Source organism: Equus caballus, chromosome 13 (assembly GCF_041296265.1).
Source record: "Equus caballus isolate H_3958 breed thoroughbred chromosome 13, TB-T2T, whole genome shotgun sequence".
NCBI lineage: Eukaryota > Metazoa > Chordata > Mammalia > Perissodactyla > Equidae > Equus > Equus caballus.
In genome coordinates this window covers 29,613,050-29,623,067 of record NC_091696.1, presented here as the reverse complement: position 1 = coordinate 29,623,067, position 10,018 = coordinate 29,613,050, and the positions used below count along the sequence as shown (strand labels likewise).

The window sequence follows — 10,018 nt, the reverse complement described above, 5'->3', positions numbered from 1 at the left end:
TGGGGACTGCGTGGGTGACAAGCTGGGGAGGGGCCACAGGCGGGGAAGAGGGAGGCTGGAGAGTGTGGAGGTGGAGGTCAAGGAGAAAGGGGAGCCTCCCCCCAACCATGTTTCTGTCTTTTCTGTGGTATGACGAGCCCTGTCTCCCTGTTGGTGCTGAGCTCTGACTCCAGGCTGGGCAGGGGAGGGGACAGTGGGATGTGCCAGGACAGGTGGCCTTGACATGTGATGCTTGTCTGCTGACCACTTAGTCCTTACTTTTAGAACGGTTTCCAGAAGTGATGGGAGGAGGTGAGCAGGGCAACTAAATATAGTCCTGGGGCCAGTGGTCAGTCTGGGAGGGTCTGTCTGCTTTTTACTGCATGCCCATCACCCGTGGGGTCCACTGCTAGCTGCCCCTGTGAGTCCACTGTCTTTGCTCTGTGCTTGCTGCTGGCTCCTTACCCATCTTCTGACAGAGCTCCGACCCCTCTACGGTTAGGCCTGACCTTGACTGGGCCTCCTGGGAGTTTCTTTTTGCTCAAGATCTCCAACAAAACCTGTGAGTCCTGTGGGTCCTGTGGGCCTGGAGATATGTGGGAGGCGAGGGCTGGGGATCCTGGAGAGGTGAGTGAGAAGAGGGTAGGAGAATTCGGGGATGGGGCTGAGACCTGGGGAAGGACAGTAGGTAAGACTGTGTTTGCAACCCGGGGTGGTGTTTAGGAACCGGGATTGAGACCAGGTCCCTGACAGGGGCTATTTTCGGGGCTGGGGCTGAGAACTGCAGCTGACGCTGCCTTTGGGACTGAGACTGAGTCCCCTTTCCCTCTTGGCCAGAACAAGAGTCCTTTCCTGTACAGCATGTGAGATCTTTATAGGCTGAGGCTCCCCCTCCATGGCCGCAGACCCCATTGGGGGCTGAGGTAGGCCGGGCTTGGGGCCGCCAGAGCCTCCCTGACTGACCCCTCTTCTACCCAGGCCCGCCATGTCTGCTGCGCCCGGACTCTTGCACCAGGAGCTGTCCTGCCCGTTGTGCCTGCAGCTGTTCGACGCGCCCGTGACCGCCGAGTGCGGCCACAGCTTCTGCCGCGCCTGCCTGAGCCGCGTGGCAGGGGAGCCAGCGGCGGACGGTACGGTGCTTTGCCCGTGCTGCCAGGCACCCACGCGGCCGCAGGCGCTCAGCACCAACCAGCAGCTGGCGCGCCTGGTGGAGGGGCTGGCTCAGGTGCCGCAGGGCCACTGCGAGGAGCACCTAGACCCACTCAGCATCTACTGCGAGCAGGACCGCGCGCTCGTGTGCGGCGTGTGCGCCTCGCTCGGTTCGCACCGCGGCCACCGCCTGCTGCCAGCCGCCGAAGCCCATGCGCGCCTCAAGGTGCGGGACCCCGGCGGCACCGGCCAGGGGCGGAGAAGGATGGGACTGTTGGAAGGGGCGGGGCCTGGCCGATCCCTTCGCCGCGTTAACTGGGACTCCGAGCTTCAGGCCAAGGCGCTTGGAGTTTTAGGGGGACGTGGGTGGAGAGAGGCGGCTAGGGAATGTGGGGCTGACGAGCTGAAGGGCCAGCCGGGCAGAGATGGAACCCTTGAAAGGGTGCGCCAAGGAGAGGTTCTGGCGGGACGGACGCGGCGGAAAGCTAGATTTCCCAGTGTCAGCCGCTGGAGCGCGCCCGGAGATGCGGCGAGGGGCGCGGCCACAGAGCGGAGTCTGATAAGCTAGGGGCGGAGTGGAGGGCCGAGGCGGTGCCTGCGGCCCCAGCGTGCCGGCACGGCTGATGGGCGAGGGTTCCCGGAAGAGTAGAGGCGCCGGGCTTGGGGCGTGGCTGGCCGGCCACACAGCTGCTGAGCGGTGGCCCAGGCGCCCCCGGAGCTGTAGAACTTGTGCGGACCTGTCAGTCATGAGATGGAGCCTAACCGAAGGGGAGGCGGGGAGGACAAGGCACGCCTGGGCACGCACCTCGTACGCAGGCCCATGTTGGCGCCAAGACCCAAGTCCAGGCTGTTTTTCTGGCTGGAGCTGGACGTCCTGAGCACTTCCAGAGCCCACACACCAGCTGTGAGCGCCCCAAGGTTGGCGATCTCACAGGTGCCCAGCAAAGGCGCCCAGACATTGGTAAATGGAAATGTAGGCACACACTGGCTCGTACATATCATAGGTGTGGCAAATCACATGCATGTAGCTACGGGAGGGTATATGTCCACACAGGCCCAGGAAAGTCTGTCATGAAGCATTTAGTGGGCTGTGGAAGAATAAACGACAGGTGCGCAGGAAGTGGGGGAGGTGGGGTCTGGAGGCATGGAGAGGTCATTGGTTCTCGAGGTGGAAAAGCTGCCATCGTCTTCTCGCGACTAGTTCTTGGGGTGAGCTTCTGCGGATTATCTTTGCCCGCAAACATCATTGTTGCACTGCCTCCTCCTTGGCCCCCGGACTCCTAGGCCGGGTAGACCCTGGTTCTCAGGCTGGTATTCGAGGCCCCCAGGCTCCCCCAGGGGCCCAGCCTCACTGTCCCTCCCACCCCTGTCTTGCCCAGTCCAGCCCAGTGCTGGCTGGTGGTCTCCTAGCCCAGTGCAGGAGCTTCCTCCTCCCAGGAGCCCTCCCAACCCAGGCTCACCTCTGCTGCTAACCCAGAACTCCTAACCTCGCCCGACGGCATCTGCAAAGGGAGAACAGAGTCTGTGAAATGGGACAGGACCTCAGTGGCCCAGGAGCCTCGAGGGGGCAGGTGGGGTGGGATACAGTCTGCCAGGGTCCTCATCAGCCCAGCCCTAAGCTGCAGGGAGGGACTGGCCAGAGGTCTGAAGGGGGATCTCCAGGAGGAGCCTGAAGGAGGAGGGGACAGGAAGGTTGGGGAGAGACTGGGTCCTTGGCAAGGTAGAGGGGCTGAGTCCAGAGACCATGCGCCAGACTCAAGGGTAGACGAATGGGATGCCCCGGCTCTAGGGACTCACTGTGGACCCCCTGAAGTTGTATTGCCTCTTCCTGCATGCCCATGTCAAGCATCACTGCTGTGAGCTCAGCGCCATACTCCTCCCGGTAGAAGGAGACCAGCTTGCCAGTGAGGTCCACTGTGCCGAGCGGCCCCCTGCGGGATGTTGCGGAAGCCTTCGCGCAGCTGTGCTGCCCCAGCTTCAGCTTGAACTTCTTGAGCTCATCCACTGTCAGGTTCTACAGTGCCTCCAGGAGGGCATCTCGAATCTTCCCCGTGGCTCAGCCCTGCTGCCTCTGAATCTTGGATGGTCCCGTCGGTTTGCAGCAGGCAGGGCGGTTGCCCCGGAGGAAGTCCCGGGGAGGAGACTGACCTGGCGACTGGCCAGGGGAGCCCGTGGTCCAATCCTGCGGCTCCTACCGGGCAGGGATTCTCTAGCAAACTGTGCCTAGAGGGTCTCTGAGTTTTCCGAAGGAGGAGTGGGGTGGGCGGGCGCCAATTTGTCACAACCACAGGTGAGGTGGGGATGAATGTTCCCATTCCTCAGGAGAGAAAACTGAGGTTGGAAGGAGGCAGGACTGGAACCATCTGATTGCAGGGCCATGCACCTCCCAGCCAAGAGTGGCTTGGCAGGAGGTGTTAGTAGCTTGCCCATACCTGCATTTCAGGAGTCACAAACTGACAGACCTAGGGTAGGATCCTGCCCACAGATGTGTTTGGTTGGTCAATGCACTGGACACTTTTATTAAATTGCCTGCCCCTAGAGCCCATGGGTGTGCAGGGAGGCTGATTGGGGTGTTTTGCTAGTGTTCTGCTTTTAAGTATAGGGTGAAGCCCAGGAATAGGAGGAGTTTGCATTTCTTCACGTATCCTACAACTACCCCCTGAAGGCTGCTATGTCCCAAGCCCTGTACCTTTCTGGTGGAGACCAAACTACATTTGTGTTTGTCATCCTCACAAAGACCTGTGCTGGGGGCTGACTGCTGAGGGGATGGCGTTAGGGAAGGCAAGGCTAGGGAGGAGTTACCAAAATAGGCGATGGGAGGGCAAGCCACTGAGGACAGCAGGCCCAGTACTGGCAAGGGTCTGGAGACCTGTGAGTGGGTTTGAGGAATGATGAGATGCTAGCTAGCTGGAGGAGGAGCTGGCATTGAGGCTGAGCCAGAAAGGGTAGGTTTAGGGGTGGGAGGGGTGGGTTGGGGGTGCAGCATCATCACTTCTTTATGCTCCACTCCCAGACGCAGCTTCCACAGCAGAAGATGCAGCTGCAGGAGGCGTGTATGCGCAAGGAGAAGAGTGTGGCTGTGCTGGAGCATCAGCTGGTGGAGGTGGAGGTGAAGGACTCAGCATGGCAGAGCCTGGGGACTGGGTGTCCAGGCTGGGGTTCCCCAGCCAAGTGGTTTTGCCTGTCTGCCCCCGCAGGAGATGGTGCGTCAGTTCCGAGGAGCTGTGGGGGAGCAGCTGGGCAAGATGCGGGTGTTCCTGGCTGCCCTGGAGGGCTCCTTGGACCGTGAGGCAGAGCGTGTGCGGGGTGAGGCAGGGGTCGCCTTGCGGCGGGAGCTGGGGAGTCTGAATTCTTATCTGGAGCAGCTGAGGCAGATGGAGAAGGTGCTGGAGGAGGTGGCAGACAAGCCGCAGACTGAGTTCCTCATGGTGAGCACTGGGTGACCTTTCCTTTCTGCCCCTCAGCCAGGGTTGAAGCCCCAGAGATCTCCTCTCATTGTCAGACAGGGACCCTGAGGTCTAGAGAGGGGCGAGGACAAGCCAGGGTCACACATCAAGGAGGGGTGGGCCCTGGGACTGCTGTTATGCTTGTTTAGGTCAGGCACTGCACACTGCACACAGACACCATAGCTGAGTGGGCACCGCTCATATCATAGACGTTGTAGGTTTGTATATTTATTAGGTCAATCTTCTAACAGACAGAATTCGTTTCTTGGGGAAGGGGTTAGCTTTTTCTAACTCACACAGAGGTAAAGGGCTATGGGTGGCCTTGAGTTCCAGATTTCCTTCGGCTTTTCCAATTCTTCCTGACCCCACACTCAACTTTCCTGAGTGCCTCTCCTGCCCGCCTCACCTCCATTATCTTTCTGTCTCTCTCTCTAGAAATACTGCCTGGTGACCAGCAGGTGAGATCAACTTGGCCCTGCCCCTTTCCCCAACTTGCCCTAGTCTTCCAGGGACACTGGCTGGCTCGCCCTCTACTCGTGATATGTCTGTCTACTCCTGTTCAGTCCACTTCGATTTCCCTGCACTTGGTGTTAAACAGAAATGAACCTGACCTGGTCTTTCTCCTCAGGGACCTCCCAAACTGGCACTGGGGACAGACGTGGGCAGGGACACGGTGTCATCACTGTGTGCTTAGTGCTGCTGTGGAGGAAAGGGAGTGGCCAGGGCAGGCTTCCCAGAGGAGTGCACATTTGAATTGGATGCTGGAGGAATGAACAGGAGTTGGCTAGATAAAGAGTTGGGGGAAGAGCATTGTAGGTAGAGGGAACAGCAAGTGCAAAGACTGGTAAGGGGAGAGAAGATGAAACTAGGGTGGCAAATTGTGAAGGGCTGAGGACTTGGACCTTATCCCAAAGAAGGTTTTCTGTTTTTTTTTTAAATTGTGGAAAAATATACATAACAAAGTTTACCATTTGAACCATTTTTTAGTGTACATTTTAAGTTCAGTGGCATTAAGTACATCACGTTGTTGTGCAACCATCATCACCATCCCTCGCCAGAACTTTTTCATCTTTCCAAACTGAAATTCAAGTGGAGGAGTGTTAGTTAGGCTGTGATGTGGGGGAGATCCTGGAACTGTCCTCCTCTCCTCCGGGTACTTCCTCTTGCCCTCCCCCAACCCCGCACCTCCTCCAAGAAGTCCCTTCACAGACATCTTCCCCACCTCCCTACTCCCAGGCTGCAGAAGATCCTGGGAGAGTCACCACCACCCGCCCGTCTGGACATCCAGCTTCCTGTCATCTCAGATGACTTCAAATTCCAGGTGTGGAGGAAGATGTTCCGGGCTCTAATGCCAGGTACTGGGAAGGGCCAACTCCAGGTTTGTGTTTGGAACTGTGTGGTTGATGGCAGGCCCCAGTCACATACAGAGAGGCCTCCCAACTGGGGAGGTTATTGGAGAAGGTGCCCATTGCCCCTTTACCTCTGGGGTTCCCCCTGTGCCCTCGTAGCCTGCACTCAGAGGAGAAGGACCTTTGAGGGCAGGGGGTTTACAGGTGGGTGACTGACACAGAGAGGATGCTGCTTACTGACAGGGTGCTGCTGCTGCTGGCAGGGGAGGCTGAGACCTGGGTTTCAGCCACTGACTCCCTGTGTGATCCCTGGCCAGTCCCTGCCCCTTCAGGCAGTGGAGATGATAAACCCGGCTCAGTGGGGGCTGAGGATCTGCAGAGCTGGAACCCTGGGGACTGGCCTGGGTCAGACACTGACTCTGGTGGCCTGTGGCTGGGGAGGCCCAAGGGCTCAGTCTCCCTTCTTCAAAGATAGAGTGCATTGGGTGCTACAGGTTTACAGAACTCTAGGATGTGTACACATGGCTGGTGTAGCCCTCACTGCCATGGGAAGGTGGGAATGGAGGGACCTCTGTTTTAGTCAAGAGAAGACTAAGGCCCAGAGACTGGGTCAAGACTGACAGAGGTCACACAGCCAGGTGAGGTGGGGGCTGGCCTAGAACCAGACTTCCTGACTCTCTCCTTCTCTGTGACCTGGGGCCTTTCTGGGCCTGGGATGGTGAATTACATGACTTGTATCAACTTAATCCTCTCCACGACCCTGGAAAGAGGCAGGTATGTCCTCATTTTACAGCTGGGCAGAATGAAGCCCAGAGAGCTAGTCTTTGGCCCAAGCCAGTAAGCAGAGAGGGGCTCACTCCTCAGAGATGTTGGGAGGTTTAGAAGAGACAAGGTTGGCCCACAAATTGGTTGGGAGCAGGCTTGCGGAAGGCAAACACGCAGGGGCCTGACTGGTCTCCCTCTGGTAGCCCTGAAGGAGCTGACCTTTGACCCGTGCTCCGCCCACCCGAGCCTGGTGCTGTCTCCCTCGGGCCGCCGCGTGGAGTGCTCCGAGCAGAAGGCGCCGCCGGCCGGGGAGGACCCGTGCCAGTTCGACAAGGCCGTGGCGGTGGTGGCGCACCAGCTGCTCTCGGACGGGGAGCACTACTGGGAGGTGGAGGTGGGCGACAAGCCGCGCTGGGCGCTCGGCGTGATCGCGGCCCAGGCCAACCGCCGCGGCCGGCTGCACGCGGTGCCCTCGCAGGGCCTCTGGCTGCTTGGGCTGCGCGACGGCAAGATCCTGGAGGCGCACGTGGAAGCCAAGGAGCCGCGTCCGCTGCGCACCCCGGAGAGGCGGCCGTCGCGCATCGGCATCTACCTAAGCTTCGGCGACGGCGTCCTTTCCTTCTACGACGCCAGCGACGCCGACGCGCTGGAGCTGCTCTTTGCCTTCCACGAACGCCTGCCCGGGCCCGTGTATCCCTTCTTCGACGTGTGCTGGCACGACAAGGGCAAGAATACTCAGCCGCTGCTGCTCGTGGGGCCTGATGGCGAGGAGGCCTGAGGCCCGCCGGGTTGGGGAGGGGTTCGGGGTCCTGGCGGCTGGCCTGGGGCCCGGAGGGAGACGGGTGGGAGGAGGGGATGGGGGAGGGGGCGATGGGTTGCCAGGCCCGAAGGCAGGGCCAAGGCGAGTGGGGACTGGGGCCTCAAAGATTCGTGAGAAGTTGGGGGTTGGCACGAACAGGGGACTGCAGTGACGGTTAGGGTGGCAGTGGGGAGGGGAGATCTAAAGTCGGGTCAGTGAGGAAATCCCAGTTTGGGAAAGAAAGGCCCAGGGGTTCCAGGAAGAAACTGAGGCTGAGAGAAGGAGGGAAAAGGGTCATTGGTCTGGGGGCGGGGGTGGGAGGGGGGCTGATTGAGAGGAGGAGCTGGAGAACTCTGCGAGAAGGAGCCCCTGCAGCCTCATTCTCCCCTCCTCCTTGGGGCCTCCGCAGGGGTCCAGACTCACCGTACCAAAAGGCCTTCCACTTAGTGGTTCTTCAGCTTGGGCCTGCATCCACATCACCTTGGCAAAGTGCATAACAGGGACTTGTTAAGCCCAGATTGCTGAGTTTCTGATGCCGTAGGTCTGGGGCTGGTGGGCTGGCGAAAAATGTGCCTTTCTATCAAGTTCCCACCTGATGCAGATGCTGCAGGTCACAAGTGGGGTCCCACCTGAAGGACAGCTGACTCAGGCACCCACCTGTTCAGTCAGCTACTTGTCTTGTAGAGGCGGTTATCAGATAGCTGTCAGCTACCAGGCATAGAAAACCCAAAATACAGTCCTCAATTCAACGGCCATTTAAAAACTGCCAGAGCCTATGTTGGGTAAATAAACCGATCTCCAACTTGTTTCCCTTTGCTTCTAGAATATATTTGCTGAGTGTTTTGGGTGTTGAGGAAATCTCCCAAATTGCCGACCAAGAGAAAGAGCCTGATGCTAACCCCATGCCGGGCCCTGCTGCTTGTGGAAAATAGAGAGCTCCCCACCCAGCCCTACAAGTTGGCCCCTCACCACTAACTTGCTGGTTCACACCTTCTTTGCTTTTGGCTCAAAGGTCTATTTCTTGGGCTCTGGAGTAACTGTTGAGCTGAGAGTGAGAGTGCCCTTTCCCTGGAGGGAGAGGACTTTGGGCATTCGGGCAGGTGGGACTGAGCCTGCTGCCCCTCCTATCCTAAGGGAGGATGATGGCCTGGGGCCGTTCCATCTCACATGATGTTGCTGGGATGCTGCTACTGCTGTGTGAAAGGGCATCGGGACCCCTGGCAACTAGTGCCAACTTGGGGATTTTCTTGGGGGTGGGACTAAGAGATAAGGGGGAAAGGAGGGTTGTGGGTGGGGTAAGAAAGGCCTCAAGATGTGGCTCAGGGGCACTCCTGGCTGTGTCTCCCAGAGGAAGGTCTGTAGGGCCCTGGCTCTGGGAGACAGAAGAGAGGATTAATTTGAGAAGCTCTTTCATGCTAGAAAATAAAACAGTAAACTAAAAGGATTTTTTGGTTGTAAAATCCAGCACCAATAATAAAAACAATTGTATTCTGACTCCTTCCTCATTAAATCTGTATAAAGAGGCAAATGACCTGTGGCTAGGCAGTAACCTCCTTATGGCCCTCCCAGCCTTCAGTCTTGATGCATCTTTCTAAACATGCAGATGTGGTCACATGATTCACTCGGTCAAAACTTTCCACAACTCCTTGTTGCCTACAGGAGGCAGCCCCAGGTCTTGGACTTGGCTTCAAAGCTCCATGCGAGTCTCCACCCTCATCTCGTGCCACTCCCCCACATACATCTCCACTCTGGCCTGACTGAGCTTGTGGGGTCCTTGCACCCGCCCACATCACACACACAACTCTCGGCTAGGAATGCCTTGTCCCTCCTCTTGTCCTATAGGACTCTCCTGAAGCAGTGCCATTTCCTATCCAATCTTGACCCCAGCACCTCCTTATTATGTGCACCCACTGCACTGAAGCCTTGTCATGTGTGTCTGGGGAGGACTTATGGTGTCCAAGGGCCCAAAGCTTATTTCTGAGGAAATGGGTATTGTGAGAAGCAGATGTCAAGACAGGAGTAAATGTACAAGGACTTTATGAGGGAAGATGCCCTCGTGAGAGAAAATAGGGCTGGCGGATTGTGATGGCAGTCTGACCCTGAGTGAGTGAGAGAGGGAGGGAGGTGGGGTGGAAGTCCTCTCCTGTTGTGAGGACTCTTCCACAGAGCTGCCCCGGAGAGGAGCCCTGTGTGTCCCTGCATGCACATTGCTGGCTCGGAGCAGCCTCTGAGAGCTGGGCTTTGACGTAGCGCACAGCTGCCAAGGGATGGCTTTCACAGCTCTTCACCTGCAGCTTTCAGTCATTTACTCCCCATTGTTGGAGTTATATCAGGAAACTTTCTTTTCATAGCCACCACAAGTTCTTTCTGTATGAAGTTACCCTGGCTAGAGCTGTGTGCATTGACGAAAATGACCCTGCAACCTTCCCCATGGCTGACTGGGTGAGAGATGAGGTCCCAAGCCAAAGGCTGTCATGATGGGGCGAGTTTGTGGGAAACTCTGCCTAATCAGGGTGTTTCTTGTTGGTTGG

The 10,018-nt window shown here is 57.9% G+C and overlaps 1 protein-coding gene across 1 annotated transcript; it reads left to right on the top strand.

Moving 5' to 3' along the window:
- The first annotated feature begins 254 nt into the window (after positions 1 to 254).
- Positions 255 to 8,981, top strand: TRIM72 (tripartite motif containing 72). Its single transcript, XM_001914897.6, has 7 exons — positions 255 to 541; positions 958 to 1,354; positions 4,142 to 4,237; positions 4,326 to 4,556; positions 5,010 to 5,032; positions 5,811 to 5,929; positions 6,892 to 8,981. The coding sequence occupies exons 2-7, from the start codon at positions 965 to 967 to the stop codon at positions 7,464 to 7,466; spliced, it is 1,434 nt and encodes a 477-aa protein (XP_001914932.3). The 5' UTR covers positions 255 to 541; positions 958 to 964; the 3' UTR covers positions 7,467 to 8,981.
- Positions 8,982 to 10,018: the final 1,037 nt, after the last annotated feature.

Excerpts from the sequence above, each read along its gene's own strand:
- TRIM72 (XM_001914897.6), top strand. The coding sequence starts at position 965 with ATGTCTGCTGCGCCCGGACTCTTGCACCAGGAGCTGTCCTGCCCGTTG. Across the intron at positions 1,355-4,141 it reads AAGCCCATGCGCGCCTCAAG|ACGCAGCTTCCACAGCAGAA; the intron begins GTGCGGGACCCC and ends CTCCACTCCCAG. Across the intron at positions 4,557-5,009 it reads CGCAGACTGAGTTCCTCATG|AAATACTGCCTGGTGACCAG; the intron begins GTGAGCACTGGG and ends CTCTCTCTCTAG.